Here is a 20,159-nt window from a genome sequence, read left to right as displayed (position 1 = left end):
TAGACACATTCAGAGGAGTGATCTCAGCGGGGAGCCGGGGTTGATAGGGTCTTTGCTATTTTTTTTCCACCGGTGTTTGTTCAATGCCTTCGGTCCCCGATCCTGCCTCCTCTCCGGCCTGTCTCATCTCTTGTCCTCACCAACCCTTTCTTTGTCTCTATCATCCTTGGCAATCCTACTTGTAGTTAAGGCGTCATCCTGCCTTATAATACTTCTCTATTCTTTTCATCAGCTCCGCTAGAGTGGTAGGAGGCTTTCTGCATAATGACCAGAGAACTCTAGGGAGGTAGTGCCCGTCTACGTAGCTTCTACAACTCTTCCTTCATCAAGCTCAAGTATCTACAAAGCCTTATAGTAGAACCTGGCCATGTACTCTTAAGGATTTGTTCCTCCTCTGCCAAACGGTCTTTAAATACCTTGTCTTTCTCTCTACAGGGACCCCGAAGATGAGTCTACTAATGAACACAATGGCCAGGTCTATAAAGTTCTTAATACTTCCTGCCTCCAAGCTATTAAACTATGCCCGGACTGGTCCTGTTAAGGTGGTGGGAAAGACCTTGCACATTAAGGCATCTGAGTGAGTCTGCAGTTCCATAAACGTCTTATAATTTAAGACATGCTCTCAGGGGTTTTAGGCTGCCAATATTGACATCATAAACTTCTTGAGAATAGTTTCTTACTGGATTCGTCTCATAGATGGTGATGAGGTTGGCAACAGGGGCTGTTGTTGTCTTGTGCTCCTAACTCCATTAGTAGTTGTTCTTTCAGCCTTTCTAACTTCTGATCTACATCTATATCCTCCCTCCTGGGCCTCTTCTCCAAGCGATAGTTTCTTTCTAACTCTTCACTCTTCGACCTTTCCGTTGGCTCTGAAGAATAACTCTCAGCCCCATCATTCTCAATGAGCTCTCTTACTACCTTGCCTCTTGTTCTGGCTATCGACTCGTTTCTCCAACTGGCCTCTCCATCCCCATCGTCTATTCTCCTATTGTTCTGCTAAGGAGCTTGATAGTTTAATGTGGGTTAGGGTTCATTGACATTGAACCCCTCAATGGCAGGTGGTATATTCAATGGGGTGTTGAGCCCTCTCTGTTGCAACATCTAGCCTAGCCATTGGGCAGTGTTCTATAATCTCCATCTTTGCAGCTCTTGGTCAGATAAGGTAGTTCGAGACACGATTCCAACTGAGCTCGGTGAAGGGCTAAACAATATAGGGGGTTGGTGTAATGGGGCAGTTGGGCTAGAGAATGAGAACTGTGGTCCTTCCTGAGTAAAAACTCAGATTGTTCGGGGTGTTTCTAGTATGGTTTTTACCGTGCTTGGCCATATGCATCTCAATGGGTGAAATGAGGATGAGAACTCTGGTAATGAAAATATCTCATTCGTTCCCACAAACGACGCCAATTGATGCTCTGAGATCTAGTAAAAGGTGGGTTTAAGATGTATTTTGGTAAGTTAGGTCTAGTTTGTCTCCCCTTACTTCCTTTATTCCTTTTTTTCCTTTATTCTCTAATGACACATAACTTTGTGTCCGTACCTCATGCCATAGTCATGCTTGACTGTTCGTACGGACATACTGTGCTCTTTTCCATCATCAGACAACTATTTAATTTTATTTGGCGCCGTGTAGACATGATCTTAAGTGTTACGGGGTCTACTGCCCTACGGGTCTAACAAATTTAATCAAGTTGAACCTCCCACATGTAAGTTTGAGTCCTGTCCAATCCGTACAAGCGAGTTCTTGACTTATATGTGAGGCAAATTTAACTGTTGGACTTTAATAGAGTTGAGATTTTATTTTTCCAAGCACGAATTCAACTATGACTGAATGACCAAATCTGGTTATCAACTATTAATATGAAATTAATATGAAAATGTTAAGGATAATTATAAAAAAAATATTATATGCTTACCATACTTTTGCAATTCTACTCGATATGGCAAAAGTTAATTAAAGCTTGTACTCTCAAAATTTTAATTAATTATACGTCAAAATATTAATAAAAACACCACCTCATCCCCACTTGTCACAACACAGTATGGGATCATTTTCAAAATATTCTTTTTTTTTTTTTTACATTTTTTTACAGTTTTTTATAATTATATCTCATCAAACCATCAATTAAAAGTTGTTTTTATTCCTTATTAATTATATCCTACTTTAGATGAAAGGGAAAATAACAAAAAAAAATCTAAATTTTACTATTTTTATAATTTCACTATAGATTTTTTTCTCCATAATTATACCAGAAACTATTATAGTTGAATTAAACGTATTTTACCGTTATAAATAATTATAAAATTTATGGACAGTTATTAATGATAAGAGTATAATTATTGAAAAAAAATATTAGGATATAATAATAAAAAGTATAAATTTGGATTTTTTTATTTTCTTAAACTTATAAATTTATTTTTTTATTTTTTCCTCTTTAAAATATATGTATTTTTTTTATTATTTTTCTTAAAATCAGATTTTACTCACCCGATTCTCGATTCTCATTTAAAAAAATCATATTAATAGCTTTTAAAATTATAAATTATAATAATATTTTATTTAAATACAACACAATGAAGATCCAACTCAAAATCTCATGAAATGTCTTTAATTGAGTGAATTAAATGTTCTATAAATCTCAAAATTTTAATATCATTATAATTTTTTTATTTTTTATTTTTAATTCTTTTATAAGACGTTATTTTCTCTGTTATTAGAAAAAATAAAAAAATAAAAAATGAGAGAATAATAAATAAAAGATATTATTTTTATTTTTCTAATTATTTTTAAAGAAAAATTTTACATTTGAATTTAAAATTTAAACAAGCCACTTTTTTATTTTCTCCTTTTAAAAATTAAAATGAATGATGGAAAGAAAAAAAAAAGTGTTTTTTTTTATCGTTTTCTTTAATTTTAAATAAAAAATATATAAAAATAATATTTTTTGAAATTAAAAATTTCATTTTCTGATGCAAAGATTAAAAATTAAAAAAAAGGATAAAATTATAATTTTAGAAAAATAGTAAAAAATCTTAAACTTTACTCAATTTTTATAATTATATCCTAAATTTTTATTTTTTCTTAATTATACCTACCATTAACGGATTAATTAAACGCTGTTAAGTTTAACGATAATTTATTACTAACCATACCACACGAGCCATAATTAATTTCTACATTATACTTCCACTCTTTAAAACTGCTGTAAATAACTTTTCAAACATAATAAATATTAGTTGGAAAATGAATTAGAAATTATTTTATAAAATAGAAAATTTTAAAAATTATTTTAAGAATTAGTTAAAATTGATATGGCATTAATAAAATAATAGTTAAAAAAATTAATTAATAATTTTATAGTATGTATTATAATTATAAAAATATTAAAAATACAAAATTTTGAAACGATAACTTTGTCACGTCAAATTCAATCAACCCTTAAAATAATTTTTAAAATTTTTTTCTTTAAAATAATTTCTAATTCACTTTTCCATCAATATTTGATGTGTCATAAAAGTGACTTAGAGATATTTTAATTAGAAAGTGAGATTTTAGATAATTAATTTAGAATTTAATTGCGATTTACGTGGCATAGTTACAGAGTATCTCCATAAATATAACATTTTTCTAAAGAACGAGTACAATTGATATGAGTAAGAAAATTTTGTGTTTAATTTGCAATTATTTTTATAATATGGGATAAACTTGTAAAATTTTAAAAATACATAGTTTTCAGTAATTATTTTATACTATGTTTCGATAATGAGATATTTTTATTAATAAATTAATAATTTACAATTACTCCTAAATATCATTACAGCGTAAACTTGGCATTCAAGGCTTGTCCGTTGTCAACGTGGACCCAAGTTCCAAAGTTGACTTGGTCGCCAAAAGCAGTTGTCTTGGAACCAATTGTCGGCTACTTCCAAGTATAACTGTTTATTTTTTTTTTTTTTTTAATTCCTTGTGGGCTACGCCTCTTTCCTCTATAAATGGCGGCTTATTGTGCAACAGAGAATCAAAAAGCAGTTGCAATCCAGAGGGTGAAATGGACAAGGAACCAAGGCCCTGGTCAGCTCATGCTCTAGCCTTCCCTTATCCTGCACAGGGACACATAAACCCCATTCTTCAATTCTGTAAGCGCTTAGTCTCCAAAGGAGTCAAGGCCACACTTGTCACCACTAGATTTCTCAGCAAATCCATTCACGTCGACCCCAGTTCCAACATTGATCTTGAAACCATTTCTGATGGCTACGATGAGGGCGGCCAAGCTCAGGCAGAGAGCTCGGAGGATTACCTAGCAACATTCAAAGCTGTAGGATCAGAAACCTTAGAAAATTTGATCAACAAACTGAATGATTCTGATCACCCTGTTAATGCCCTTATATATGATGGGTCCTTCCCTTGGGCACTAGATGTTGCCAAGCAGCTTGGAGTTCTTAAGGTTGTGTTTTTCACTCAACCTTGTTCTGTCTGCAACGTATATTACCATGTTCAGAGAGGTCTCCTTCCGATGCCACTTTCAGGGCCAGTCGTTTCAATCCCTGGACTGCCATTGCTGAAAGTTTCAGAGACGCCATCTATGATATATGATCCCAGTTCATACCCTGCTTTCTATGATTTGTTACTTGATCAGTTCATTAACATTGATGAAGCAGATTGGGTCCTTGACAACTCTTTTCATAAAATGGAGGAAGAGGTATATATATATATATATATATATATTTCAAAGTGATGTGAATTTCTATGTTAATTGCTAATGGGCGTTTTCCGATATTCTTTGGCCTTGTTAATGGATGTTTTCTGATTACTTAGGTGGTGGATTGGATGGAAAAACGGTGGAGATTGAGGACGATAGGGCCAACAGTTCCATCCATGTACTTGGATAAAAGAATTGAAGGTGATAGAAACTATGGAATCAATCTATTCAAGCCTAATTCCAGTGCTTGCATAAGTTGGCTGCAGAGTAAACCTATTGCTTCAGTGGTGTACGTGTCCTTCGGAAGCGTGGTGGAACCTAGAGTTGAACAAATGAGGGAGGTAGCTTGGGGTTTAAAAAGAAGCAATTGCTACTTCTTGTGGGTTGTTAGGGAAGCAGAGCTGTCTAAGCTGCCTGAAAACTTCGCGGAGGAGACGGGTGAGAAGGGTTTAGTGGTTACATGGTGCTCACAACTGGAGGTGCTAGCGCATGAGGCAATAGGGTGCTTTCTTACGCATTGTGGGTTCAATTCAGTTCTTGAAGCTTTGAGCTTGGGAGTTCCAATGGTGGCAGTGCCTCAATGGTCAGACCAGCCTACCAATGCTAAGTATGTTGAGGATGTCTGGAAAACGGGGATAAGAGCTAAGCCTGATGAGGAAGGAATTGTGAGAAGAGAAGTGGTGGAGCTCTGTTTGAGAGAAGTAATGGAAGGAGAGAAAGGTAAAGAAATCAGGGACAATGCCAGGAAATGGAAGAAGTTATCTAAAGAGGCAATTGATGAAGGCGGAACTTCGGACAAAAACATTGATGAATTTGTAGCTGCATTAATTGGACAAACTATATCATGAAATTGTAATTTCATATGGAAATCTAACGATGTTTCATCATTAAAAAAGTGATATGGATAAATAAAGTTATTTAAATCTTAAAAAATGTAAAAACATGTGTTGTTTTATTTAAATACAAGTCTATGGGTATGTTAAAAAATTTTATTAGAATACTGATGGCAATAGATGAATTCTATGAAGGCTTCAGTGGGGCTACGTTACCGATTACTGATTAGAAAAGGTAACATTTCACTGGTGATTGACTGGCAAAGTCTTCCAACTCCAAAATCCTTCACTGTGTATTCCAGACATTAATATTAACCTTAATAGACTAATAAAACTTTGTCGCTCTAAGGCTGTTGTCCTATCCTAAAAGTTACATCCATGAAGAAGGAAACGTGGGGTTTCATGCAAATGCCTTCAATCCTGGACATTAGGTTGATGGCAAGACACAGGTCAGACATCACACAACTCGTATGTTCAGCCACTATAATGTTTTTTTCCTACACATTTATCAATTATTTGTCCCATAAGATGTAATACAAGTTCTTGATTCATCAATGATATGATCTGGGAATGTTACAAAAAAAATCAGCAATTGTTTGTCATGTTGAGGAATACAAATAACTGGTATCAATTTCATCGATGAAAAACAAACAAGGTTTAGAATACAATCTACCCGACCAAGAATAACTCATCGGGCCAGTTACCCTTAGTTTGGTCGAATCTTTTCTTTAACTCCTATAAGATGGTCATGTTTGTAATTTCTATCATATCATTTGTCAGGGGTGATAAGTTGAGCTGAAACTCAATCTTATAGAAGTCTTTAAACATGGAGCTTGCAAACTGAGTTTCATTATCAGTTATTACTATTTTTTGTTTTCCAAATTAGGCGAATATGTTTTTGCTGACGAAAGAGATTGCTTGTTGGTAGTGATGGACTATACTGCCTCAGCTTCCACCTATTTGTTGAAATAATATACTGTCACGATTACAAACTTCCTTGACTCGGACGCCTTAGAGACAAGGATATCTATCCCCCATTGAAGAAAAGCTAGGGGCTTCCAATGGCTGCTTGCATCTCTCTTGTAGTCCTGGGGATATTTGTATGTACTTGGCTTCTTTTACACCTCTGGACAAGTTGCTTCGCATATTGCATTATCACTGACTAATAGTACCCTTATCTAAATGCCTTTCAGGTGATTGTCCGAGCTCCTTTATGACTCTTGCATCCTGGCCTGCTTCCTTTATGACACAACATAGTCATGGCCATGTCGAAGACCTCCTGTATAACCAACCATCAATTAGTGTGTATTTAGAAGACTTTCTTATTACCTGTTTGGTCGATAACTCATCGGCTGGAAGATCATCTTGTGTCAAAAATTTATATACAGATGTCATCCATGATTCCCCCTCTTTTATGGAAAAAGATTCTTTCGCTTCTATTGCTGGAGTATGCAGTTCCTCAAATTGAAGCAGTTGAGTCAAGTGTTGTTCACCTGTCGCTACCATTTTAGCTAGAAGATTTGCCTCTTCATTGCCGCCTCTAGCCACCTGGCGAAGTTCGCAATTGCCCTATCCTTCTTTGATTCGCTCTATTAGGGACCAAACCCTTTCCTCGTATTTGAAAAGATTAAATTCTCGAATTTTGAATAGTCCCTAGCACTGATTAACAACCAATTGTGAGTCACTAAAGACAATGAATTTTTATATATCTAACTTCTTGACGATTCTTAGAGCCATTATGACAGTCTTGTATTCGTCCATATTGTTGATGGCACTAAAAACAAACTTTATCGCGTAATAAAGCTTTATATCGATTTGAGTTGATAAAAAAATTTTTAGACTTTCAAATGCCTCTGCACACACTTCCCCCCACTCAAACTTACCTTTACCTTTTAAGGTTTTGAAGATTAGGAGATACCTTCTGGCCGAGCATGTTATGAAATGACCTAAGGCCGTGACTCGCCTATTCAACGTTTGCACTTCATTAATGGTCTTGGGTGCCTCCATGTTTTGGATAGCTGATAGTGGTTGTCGAAATCGTCAAAAATAAACCTATTATCAACCAATAAAATAATTTATAGATAGTGGCAATAGAGATTTGACACTAAAGATCTTCCTAATTATGACTTGGACAAGTAAATAACAAAAATAAATAAAAAGAGGGTGGTTTCTTTTGATGATAATGAATTAAAACTAAATAGAGAAAGCAATAATTAAAAAGATGAGTAAATCAATGGGAGAAAAGTTCTAGTTGAAGTATGGATCTATTTCAGTTGTTTAGAATTGATCATTGATTCTTTAATACTCCTATTTATTTCAATAAATTAGTTTAGGAGGTGGAAGACGCTTCTCACAATCCAAATGTAACGATCCGAAAACCGGACCGCTACCGGCGCTAGGATCCAGATCGGCTTAAGGCCGCCGGGACCCGTAGCAAGCCTACTATGCATCCTGTACAACTGGTATAATCCCATACATGATCGAACATAAACATACAAACTGTAAACTTTTCTCTATATACTAGGCTTAACCTGAGCATGCTCTGAAACTTCTCTGTACGTCCGATGTGGGATACCTTTGATCCCTGAGCGTCCTCGTTCAGCACACCGTACTCAAGAGGCAAACCCCTTACTGGAGCCCTCATCAAATGCTCCAGTTGGGTTAACATATCATTTGTTAAACCTGGTTCATTACATATATCATTATAAAACATAATAATATACATATCATGTACAAAAAGGATCTACCAACTCTAGGGCCAAGCACAATTCTATCAACAACATACATTACAAGACTTTACATAATGTTACAATACATGTCCACTACCACTAGTACATAAGCTTCACTCTAACAGCTATCCCGAGCTATCTCTTACTGGCCCTGCAAAACTGGGAAATTGGGAGAGGGATGAGCTACTAAAGCCCAGTGAGCGGAACAATAAAAATAAGTTATAAATATATGCCATCATTGAATGCATCACATCACAAACAAAGCACATCACGGATGAACATGACTCAAAACTTCCTCTGATCTATGCCCGGCCCTCAAAGGAGCTCCACAGGACTTCTATTACATATCATGGTGCCCGACCCTCAAAGGGGCTCCTCAGGACTTCTGTAACATATCATAACATCTCATACCAGACTTGGGCTATTGGATCTCGTCCGGTTCATCCACACTGTAATACCCGGCTAGACTCCGGTATCGGAATTCCTACCGTCCGGTGAAATCTCGGATGTCGGAAGCCTCTAGTAGGGTAGAAACATGTTTTCATAAAATGTTTTAATGTATTTCATGGTTTTAAGTAAGAAGGAAATGAGTTTTTGCATGAAAACAACCTTGGAGGAAAACTCAGGCTCGGCCGCCGAACCTCAAGTTCGGCCGCCGAACATGCATGCCTTCGGGAGCGCTTTTAGGCCCCCGAAAGCATAAGTGAGGGAAGTCCAAGTTTGGCCGCCGAACCTCAAGTTCGGCCGCCGAACATGGCATGCATGCGGAGGCACGTTCGGCCCCCGAACGTGGCCTGGCCAGCCACTATAAAAGGTCCCTTAGCCAAAAACGGGCGAGCTTTTCTCCCCATTGTCGGCCAAGGTGAGCTCTCCGCCGTCCCTCACCAATCTTTGAGTTCTTCCTTCAGATCTTTCAAGATTTTCATGAGTTTTTGCTTTGTTTTGAAGATTTTCAAGTTTTGAGCAAGTTTTGGAGCTTTGAGGTTCAAGGAAACTCAACCCCTCCCATCTCCGAGTTTAGGTCGTCTCTCTCTCGATCTCCACGAGGTAAGAGCCGATCTTAAGCTCATTGCATGTTTTAAGTAAGTTTTAAGTAGATCTATGGGGTAGAATGCATGTTTAGCTCATGGTTAGGTTTATGGGTTTAATATGTGTTTATGAACAATGTGAGTTGTTTGATGTGTTGTAGTTGGGGTTTTTGATGGTTTGAAGCCCCTAGGAGCTTGTATGCTTGTTTGTGTTTGATTGGGAATGTTGTAGAATAGGTTCATGCATGTTTGGAGAGTTTTGGAGGCAAATGTGCATAGAAGAGCTGAGTTTCTGCCACTATGGGAGAAACCAGGTTCGGCAGCCGAAGGAACTTTCGGCCGCCGAACATGCTTGTGGAGGCAGCCTTCGGCTGCCGAAGCTTGCCCCCGAAAGAGGACTTTCGTCTCTGTCTGGGAGTTTCGGCCGCCGAAAGTGCTGCCGAATATGCATGAGTTTCGTCTTTGTCTGGGAGTTTCGGCCGCCGAAGGTGCCGCCGAACCTGCCTGACTTTCGGCTCTGGAGGGACTTTCGGCCGCCGAACCTGCCGCCGAAAGTGCCCTGTCCAGCCTTCCTTTGCATGTTTTTGCATGGATGTTTTGAGGAGTTTTAGAGGGTTTTTTGGGGATGTTTTTAGAGTTATGTTCTAGTTGTTTGGTCCCTCATTTGAGTCCACCTGTGTAGGTTCGGACCCGAGAAACCGAGGACCTCAGCAGTGAGTCAGCTGCTTCAGTCAGTGTCAGAGCTAGCCAGAGGTGAGTAGAATAACTCTTTATGTTTCAAAGTAAATAAATCAGTTTTGAGCATGTTCATGCATCACGGATGCCATGTGATATTTTAGGTTGTTTGCATTAGAAATCACGAATATGTTGCATTGCATAATATGTTGTTGATGTGGATGAATGTTGAATGATCCATTAGCCCTCATATGTTATGACGTGATGATATGATATGGAAGTCCAGGTGTGGCCTGCACTACGCCCCTGGCACTATGTAAGAGAAAGACCGGATGTGGCCTGCACTACGCCCCCGGCACCATTGGTTATGTATGTTATGTTATGTATAAGAGAAAGACCAGGTGTGGCCTGCACTACGCCCCTGGCATGATTGGAATATGTAGAGGGCTAAATAGTGACAAGTTCATCCTTGATATGATTAGTTGTGATGTGACGCATTCCATGAACTTTTAAAATAAATGTTTTATTATTCTGCTCACTGGGCTCTTGTAGCTCACCCCTTTTCCCCTTAACCCCAGGTTTGCAGGTACAGGGTAGACCAGGAGGTCCGCAAGAGTAATGAAGTCATGTGTTTGTAATAGATAGCGTGTGGACATGATGAAATTGTAATGTAATGTCTTATGTAGTCATGTCATGTAACAATGATATTGAGGATTAGAGATTGTGCTTGACTCTATGTGTAAGGTGTCCCTTTTAATACATGATCTTAGATGTTTATGTCAACCAACTCAACATATATTATATCGCCCATTGGGGCATTTGATGAGCTCCCACAGAGGGGTCATGGATATGATTATGATTATGTTTAGTGCATGCACAGGTTGAGTTTGGTGTATGAATGTAAGGAAAAGTTTTAATTTTTATGTATGTTGTTGATCATGTATGGGATTAAACAGGTTTACAGGTTGCATGTCAGGCTTGCTACGGGTTCCGGCGGCCTTAAGCCGACCTGGATCCTAGCGCCGGTAGCGGTCCAATTTTCGGGTCATTACAGAGTGGTATCAGAGCCCTAGGTTCATATGATCGGATCTAGAGTGTCGGGCTCATAGATGTTATAGAAGGTCAAGCATAGTAGGAAAGATCATGTCCACTAGGATAGGATGTGGAGTCCTGTCTTGTATAATAATGTGAAATGCCATGATAATATGCATGAATGTTATGATTGTTATGTGATGTATGTGATGTGGGTTCATGTGTTCCCACATGAACCATATGATGCTAATGTTTACGTGTTTTGTGCTGTTTTCAGAAAACAGGATGAGAGGAACTCGTCGATCTGCACGATTGACTGGAGTGCCACCTGAGGATGAGGGCATGAGCGCCCGTCCTCCTACATTGCCTAGGGCAATGTCTAGTAGGTCTAACAGAGAAAGAGCAGTAAGAGACCCTAGAAGGTCTCTGGATCTGGGTAGGAGCAGATCAGTGAGGGGAACAGTTCAGGGAGGAATGTCAGAGGACATGGGGGATGATATGGATGTAGAGCAGAGGAGGGATGGCAGTCTGGGAGTTAGCATGTCAGAAGAGGGAATGGGAGAGTCCCAAGGAGGCACTCAAGCCTCGGGATTTGTTCAGCCACCCCACTACCCACACTTCTCACAAAATCCCGGGTATTCGATGGGAGGTACATCGGATTACCCTAGCTTTACCCCTTATCCCACACACATGCCATACCCACCCTACTACCCACCATATTCACAATACCCAATGTATCCACCCCCACCTTACTATCCAAATCCAGCAAACCCTACCTTAAAAAATGTTGCACCTCCTCCACCATCAGCAGAACCCACAGTTCCAGCAACCCATATGCCTAAGCCTAGCTCATCTGGTGGGAGCAAGGTCAAGATGACCGACTACATGAAGCTGGGTACTCCCCAGTTTGAAACCGGTGATGACCCGTTTGTGTACCTTGAGAGGGTCAAAACCATTACAGATGAGATAAGGGCGGATGACAGTAGAGCCATTCAGATGGCTGGGTTCACATTAAAATGCAAAAAGGCCCGTGAGTGGTTTAAGAACTATGTGAGCCCGAGGTTGGACAGCCTATCATGGGAGGAGTTTGCAAATGAATTTGCAGGATGGGCTTTTCCTGACAGTTCAAGAGAATTGAAGATGATTGAGTTTGAACAGTTAAGGCAGACAGAGGAAATGAGTGTAGAGGAGTACACCGATAGATTCTTGGAGCTGTTGCCGTTTGCAGGGCAAACTCTTGACACAGACCAGAAGAAGTCAAGGAGGTATATCATGAAACTCCACTCCAGGTATTCCTCCTTGATCCAGTCCGCAGATAGGGAGAGCTTCCATGCCATAGTGGATATGGCTAGGAGGATGGAGGCTAGTGCTATCATCGAGGGGAAAGTCAAGCAGTCAGTGGCACAGCCTTCTGGTTCTAAGACCCCAGGCTCTTCTTCTATGAGTGCAGTAGCTTCAGGTAGTAAAAAGTGGGACAGAAGCTCTAGGAAGTCCAAGAAGAACAAGTTCTGGAACAAGGTTAAGTCCAGTCTGGGATTTGGAGGTGGCTCAAGCTCTGGTGCGGATAATGCAGTTTGTGCAAGGTGTGGTAAGCCACACAGGGGAGTATGTCGGTTTGGGATGACAGCCTGTTACAGATGTGGTCAGGAGGGGCATATGTCTCGAGAATGTCCAAGAGCAGCCCGATGGCACAGTCCCAGCAGACAGCTTCAGGTAGTGTAGCGCAGCCAGCAGCTCCAGCCGCGACTCAGGCCAGTGGCAGAGGTAGAGGGAGAGGGGCAGCCTCTTCTTCAGCGGGTTTCAGAGGTGAAGGTCCATCAGCCCCAGCACGGATCTTCACGATGACACAGCAGGAGGCAGATGCATCTAACACCGTGGTGGCAGGTAACTTAGTCATTGGTTGTTCAGATGTGTATGCCTTGATGGACCCTGGTGCATCTCATTCTTTTATTGCACCGAGAGCCGTTGAGAGGTTGGGGTTGATGATCTCTGGGTTTGAGTGTCCTCTCTGGGTCAGTGGACCAAAGTGTGATCCATCAGTGGCAGAGTCAGTCTGCTAGTGTAGTCCTGTCTTTATTGAGGGAAGATGCTTGTCCGCCGACCTGGTGGTTCTAGATTTGACAGATTTTGACGTCATTCTAGGGATGGACTGGTTATCTACCCATGGTGCTACCTTGGACTGCAGGGACAAGGTAGTCAGGTTCAGAGGTCAGGATGGGTCAGAAGTCGTCTTCAGGGGAGACAGGAGGGGTACACCTAGAGGTCTGATATCAGCTCTTTAGGCTCGTAGGTTGCTTAGGAAGGGATGTCAGGGGTATTTGGCTCATGTGAGTGAGCTTAGCAGTCAGGTTAGAGAGCCCGCCTCGGTGCCGGTGGTCAGAGAGTTTTTGGATGTGTTCCCAGACGAACTGCCAGGTTTACCACCTGCTAGGGAGATAGAGTTCGAGATAGAACTGATGCCTGGAACCCGACCGATCTCTATCCCTCCTTACAGGATGGCACCAGCAGAATTGAAAGAGTTGAAAGAACAGTTGCAAGAGCTGGTAGACAAGGGCTTCATCCAACCGAGTACCTCACCATGGGGTGCTCCAGTCTTGTTTGTCAGAAAGAAGGATGGATCCCTTAGACTTTGTATCGACTACAGGCAGTTGAACAAAGTCACTACCAAGAATAGGTACCCTTTGCCAAGGATCGATGATCTATTCGACCAGCTAGCAGGAGCGGGTTGTTTCTTCAAAATAGATCTGAGGTCCGGGTATCATCAGCTGAGGATCAGGGAGGAAGATGTGCCAAAGACAGCTTTCAGGACCAGATATGGGCATTTTGAGTTCCTTGTAATGCCGTTCGGGTTAACCAATGCCCCTGCAGCATTCATGGATCTCATGAACAGAGTGTTTAACCAGTACCTGGATCACTTCGTTATTATCTTCATAGATGATATCTTGGTGTATTCCAGGAATGCAGAGGAGCATGCCCATCATCTGAGGTTGGTTCTACAGACCTTGAGGGAGCATGGCTTGTATGCCAAGTTCTCCAAGTGTGAGTTCTGGCTGAGGAGTATTTCATTCTTGGGGCATGTTGTGACAGAAAATGGGATAGAGGTGGACCCTAAGAAGGTAGAAGCTGTGGCTAACTGGCCTAGACCCACCTCAGTGTCAGAGATAAGAAGTTTCTTGGGTTTGGCAGGTTACTACAGGAGGTTCATTCAGGACTTCTCAAAAATTGCAGCTCCTCTGACCAGGTTAACCAGGAAGAATCAGAAGTTTGTGTGGACCGACCAATGCGAAGAGAGTTTTGAAGAGCTTAAGAAGAGATTAACATCGGCACCAGTGTTAGCTTTGCCAGCTAGCAGTGAGGACTTCACAGTCTTCTGTGATGCATCCTGAGTGGGTTTGGGTTGTGTGCTGATGCAGAATGAAAGGGTGATTGCTTATGCTTCTAGGCAGCTGAAGAAGCATGAGTTGAATTACCCCACACATGACCTGGAGATGGCAGCAGTAATCTTTGCACTCAAGATGTGGAGGCACTACCTCTATGGGGTTAAATGTGAGATCTTCACGGATCATAAGAGCCTACAGTACATCCTGAGTCAAAGAGATTTGAACTTGAGACAGAGAATATGGGTGGAGCTGCTGAGTGACTATGATTGCAAGATTCAGTACCATCCGGGTAAGGCGAATGTTGTAGCAGACACCTTAAGCCGGAAATCACTCGGCAGTTTATCCCACATATTAGCAGAGAGGAGGCCAGTAGTGAAGGAGTTTTACAAGCTCGTGGATGAAGGTCTTCAGTTGGAGTTGTCTGGTACAGGTGCTTTGGTAGCCCAGATGAGAGTGGCACTCGTGTTTCTGGAGCAGGTGGCTCAGAAACAGCATGAGGACCCAGAGTTAGTGAAGATTGCCAGGACTGTTCAGTTAGGCAAAGATAGTGAGTTCAGATTCGACAGCAAAGGGATCCTCCGCTATGGGAGCAGACTATGTGTACCAGATGACATAGGGCTAAAAGGAGACATTATGAGAGAGGCTCATAGTGCAAGATACAACGTTCACCCCGGAGCCACCAAGATGTATCAAGATCTGAAGAAGGTTTATTGGTGGCCAGCTATGAAGAAAGAAGTGGCACAGTTTGTGTCAGCCTGCGAAGTGTGTCAGAGGGTGAAGCTGGAACATCAGAAGCCGGCTGGAATGCTTAACCCGCTACCTATTCCAGAGTGGAAATGGGAAAATATAGCTATGGACTTCGTAGTGGGGTTACCGGCGACGTCCAACAGATTGGACTCCATATGGGTGATTGTGGACAGACTCACCAAATCTGCTCACTTCATCCCTGTCAGGAGTGGCTATTCTGTGGACAAGTTAGCGCAGGTGTATGTCGATGAGATCGTCAGACTGCATGGGGTTCCTGTTTCGATAGTGTCCGATAGAGGGCCCCAGTTCACCTCCAGATTTTGGCGGAGTCTGCAGAACGCCATGGGTACCAGGTTGGATTTTAGCACTGCTTTCCATCCACAGACGGACGGACAATCAGAAAGGACCATCCAAACCATAGAGGATATGCTTAGAATGTGTGTGCTGGACTTTGGCGGTTCTTGGAGGCAGCATCTACCCTTGGTGGAGTTTGCCTACAATAACAGCCATCATGCTAGCATCGGGATGGCTCCATATGAAGTTTTGTATGGGAGGAAGTGCAGATCACCTATTTGCTGGGAAGAAGTTGGAGAAAAGGCCTTGGCAGGGCCTGAGCTAGTAGAGATTACCAGCAGGGTAGTACCCATAATCAGAGAAAGGATCAAGACTGCTGCAAGCAGATAGAAGAGTTATGCAGACATCCGCAGAAGACAGGTAGAGTTTCAGGAGGGGGATCTGGTATTGCTCAAGGTGTCCCCTATGAAAGGAGTGGTTCGCTTCGGGAAGAAAGGTAAACTAGCCCCACGATACATCGGACCCTTTGAAATCTTGCAAAAGATTGGGAATGTGTCGTACAAGCTGGATTTACCTGCTTCAATGGAAAGAATCCATCCGGTTTTCCATGTTTCAATGTTGAGGAAGTTTGTGTCAGATCCGAGCAAGGTTCTTAGTGAGCCTGATGTGGAGGTCCAAGAGGATCTCACCTACGTTGAACAGCCAGTACGGATCATAGACACCCAGATCAGAAAGCTAAGAAACAAGGAAATCCCGATGGTGAAAGTCCTGTGGAACCACCACAATTTGGAAGAATGCACTTGGGAGACACGGGAGTCCATGCTCCAGCAATACCCTTATCTTTTCTAAGGTTAGTTTCTTATATGTTTCGTGTGTTTTATGTGTATGATATGTTGTATGCCTTGCATGTGCTAGTTGAGGAACATTCGGGGACGAATGTTCTTAAGGGGGGGAGAATGTAATACCCGGCTAGACTCCGGTATCGGAATTCCTACCGTCCGGTGGAATCTCGGATGTCGGAAGCCTCTAGTAGGGTAGAAACATGTTTTCATAAAATGTTTTAATGTATTTCATGGTTTTAAGTAAGAAGGAAATGAGTTTTTGCATGAAAACAACCTTGGAGGAAAACTCAGGTTCGGCCGCCGAACCTCAAGTTTGGCCGCCGAACATGCATGCCTTCGGGAGCGCTTTTAGGCCCCCGAAAGCATAAGTGAGGGAAGTCCAGGTTCGGCCGCTGAACCTCAAGTTCGGCCGCCGAACATGGCATGCATGCGGAGGCACGTTCGGCCCCCGAACGTGGCCTGGCCAGCCACTATAAAAGGGTCCCTTAGCCGAAAATGGGCGAGCTTTTCTCCCCATTGTCGGCCAAGGTGAGCTCTCCGCTGTCCCTCACCAATCTTTGAGTTCTTCCTTCAGATCTTTCAAGATTTTCATGAGTTTTTGCTTTGTTTTGAAGATTTTCAAGTTTTGAGCAAGTTTTGGAGCTTTGAGGTTCAAGGAAACTCAACCCCTCCCATCTCCGAGTTTAGGTCGTCTCTCTCTCGATCTCTACGAGGTAAGAGCCGATCTTAAGCTCATTGCATGTTTTAAGTAAGTTTTAAGTAGATCTATGGGGTAGAATGCATGTTTAGCTCATGGTTAGGTTTATGGGTTTAATATGTGTTTATGAACAATGTGAGTTGTTTGATGTGTTGTAGTTGGGGTTTTTGATGGTTTGAAGCCCCTAGGAGCTTGTATGCTTGTTTGTGTTTGATTGGGAATGTTGTAGAATAGGTTCATGCATGTTTGGAGAGTTTTGGAGGCAAATGTGCATAGAAGAGCTGAGTTTCTGCCACTATGGGAGAAACCAGGTTCGGCAGCCGAAGGAACTTTCGGCCGCCGAACATGCTTGTGGAGGCAGCCTTCGGCTATCGAAGCTTGCCCCCGAAAGAGGACTTTCGTCTCTGTCTGGGAGTTTCGGCCGCCGAAAGTGCTGCCGAACATGCATGAGTTTCGTCTCTGTCTGGGAGTTTCGGCCGCCGAAGGTGCAGCCGAACCTGCCTGACTTTCGGCTCTGGAGGGACTTTCGGCCGCCGAACCTGCCGCCGAAAGTGCCCTGTCCAGCCTTCCTTTGCATGTTTTTGCATGGATGTTTTGAGGAGTTTTAGAGGGTTTTTGGGGGATGTTTTTAGAGTTATGTTCTAGTTGTTTGGTCCCTCATTTGAGTCCACCTGTGTAGGTCCGGACCCGAGAAACCGAGGACCTCAGCAGTGAGTCAGCTGCTTCAGTCAGTGTCAGAGCTAGCCAGAGGTGAGTAGAATAACTCTTTATGTTTCAAAGTAAATAAATCAGTTTTGAGCATGTTCATGCATCACGGATGCCATGTGATATTTTAGGTTGTTTGCATTAGAAATCACGAATATGTTGCATTGCATAATATGTTGTTGATGTGGATGAATGTTGAATGATCCATTAGCCCTCATATGTTATGACGTGATGATAAGTCCAGGTGTGGCCTGCACTACGCCCCTAGCACTATGTAAGAGAAAGACCGGATGTGGCCTGCACTACGCCCCCGGCACCATTGGTTATGTATGTTATGTTATGTATAAGAGAAAGACCAGGTGTGGCCTGCACTACGCCCCTGGCATGATTGGAATATGTAGAGGGCTAAATGGTGACAAGTTCATCCTTGATATGATTAGTTGTGATGTGACGCATTCCATGAACTTTTAAAATAAATGTTTTATTATTCTGCTCACTGGGCTCTTGTAGCTCACCCCTTTTCCTCTTAACCCTAGGTTTGCAGGTACAGGGTAGACCAGGAGGTCCGCAAGAGTAATGAAGTCATGTGTTTGTAATAGATAGCGTGTGGACATGATGAAATTGTAATGTAATGTCTTATGTAGTCATGTCATGTAACAATGATATTGAGGATTAGAGATTGTGCTTGACTCTATGTGTAAGGTGTCCCTTTTAATACATGATCTTAGATGTTTATGTCAACCAACTCAACATATGTTGTATCGCCCATTGGTGCATTTGATGAGCTCCCACAGAGGGGTCATGGATATGATTATGATTATGTTTAGTGCATGCACAGGTTGAGTTTGGTGTATGAATGTAAGGAAAAGTTTTAATTTTTATGTATGTTGTTGATCATGTATGGGATTAAACAGGTTTACAGGTTGCATGTCAGGCTTGCTACGGGTCCCGGCGGCCTTAAGCCGACCTGGATCCTAGCGTCGGTAGCGGTCCGATTTTCGGGTCGTTACACACACCAACAACATAATATGCAATGTATCATCTTCGTGAATACTAATGCAATACACCCTAACATATACATGGCATTCATGATGCATGTTTCATGCTAAAACCTGCATTTAAGTTAAAAACATAGTTCTGTTCCACTCACCTCTAGCAACTGCTGGGCTAACGCTGCACCGACTAACACTGAGGGCCTCCTTGGTTCCTCGGGTCTGATCCTACAATGGAGGACTCAAATGAGGTACCAAACCACTCTAACATAACTCTAAACACTCCCCCAAAAAACCCCTAAAACATCATAAACATGCATGGAAAAACAAGCAAAGGAAGGCTGGACAAGGCACCTTCGGCGGCACCTTCGGCGGCACCTTCGGCGGCCGAAACCTCCTCCAGATCCGAAAGTTAGGCACTTTCGGTTGCACCTTCGGTGGCCGAAAGTCTGCTCCAGATCCGAAACTCAACTTTCGGGGGCAAGATTAGGCGGCCAAACCATGCATCCACAGGCAGGTTCGGCGACTGAAACTACCTTCGGCGGCCGAACCTGAGTTCATCCAGAACTCAGCCTCTTATGCATTCAAGCCTCCCAAACCTTTCAAACACCAAAAACATGCATCCAACCTCTCCAAAACATGCATAGACCCTTAACCATGTATATAGGAGCTTAAAACGAGCTTAAACTCCAACAAACAACACATCTAGCATACAAATAGCTCATGATCAACATAAGCCAAAACCATGCAAACCATGCAACTCATGCATTCCTAACCCTTTTCCCTTCATAAAACTTACTTAAAACACCATAAAAGCTAAGGATCTACACTTACCTCTTGAAAAACGAGGGTTGGTGCGACCCCAACTTGAAGATATGGAGAATCCAAGCTCCAAAGTCTCCAAGCTTCAAAACCTTGCTCAAAGCGCAAAACACTTCAAAACAAGGGGAAACTCATGAAAACCTTGGGAGATTTGAAGAAACAAAGCATAAAACAACCAAAGGAGAGCATGAACTCACCTTAGCCCAAGAATGGAGAGAAAACTCCCCCATTTTTCGGACAAGAGGCCTTTTATAGGTGGCCTGGTCAACCATTTTCGGCGGCCAAACCTTGCTTCCGCACCTCCACCATGTTCGGCAGCCGAACATGGGGTTCAGGGGCAACAAAACCATGCAACTTTCAGCGGCCGAACGTCACTTTCGGCTGCCAAACCTGGCAAATGCCTCCTTGGTCTTTTCTTTTCAAAACTTCCAATATACTTAATCAAAACATTAAAACATTTAAAAATATTTTAGAAAACCTTTCTTCTACCCTTCAAGGAAACTCCGACATCCTAAAATTCCAAATTCCAGCGGAGATCCCGCCGGAAAGTAAGAATTCCAATGCCGGCGTCTAGCCGGGTATTACACCAAATTCCTCCTTAGTTCTAGTTTGACTAGGAAACGTTTACTTGTTCAAACACTAGTTAACAAGTTGCCAAGGAAGGTCCTTGGGGTTTTTTTACTTTT

The 20,159-nt window shown here is 41.9% G+C and overlaps 1 protein-coding gene across 2 annotated transcripts in view; it reads left to right on the top strand.

Moving 5' to 3' along the window:
- Positions 1-4,004: 4,004 nt before the first annotated feature.
- Positions 4,005-20,159, top strand: part of LOC122721352 (mogroside IE synthase-like) — a 54,154-nt gene continuing 37,999 nt past the window's right edge. Inside the window, exons 1-2 of one of the 2 annotated variants that reach the window (XM_043948769.1) lie at positions 4,005-4,697; positions 4,814-5,527. In XM_043948769.1, the coding sequence (XP_043804704.1) occupies positions 4,047-4,697; positions 4,814-5,527 (1,365 nt within the window). In that variant the 5' untranslated portion in view covers positions 4,005-4,046. Of the gene's footprint in view, positions 4,698-4,813; positions 5,639-20,159 lie in introns of those variants that run through there. The other variant, XM_043948770.1, reaches the window with a different exon arrangement.

Source organism: Manihot esculenta, chromosome 12 (genome assembly GCF_001659605.2).
Source record: "Manihot esculenta cultivar AM560-2 chromosome 12, M.esculenta_v8, whole genome shotgun sequence".
NCBI lineage: Eukaryota > Viridiplantae > Streptophyta > Magnoliopsida > Malpighiales > Euphorbiaceae > Manihot > Manihot esculenta.
The sequence above is the reverse complement of the archived record's forward strand: the minus strand, read 5'-3'. Positions and strand labels throughout refer to the sequence as shown.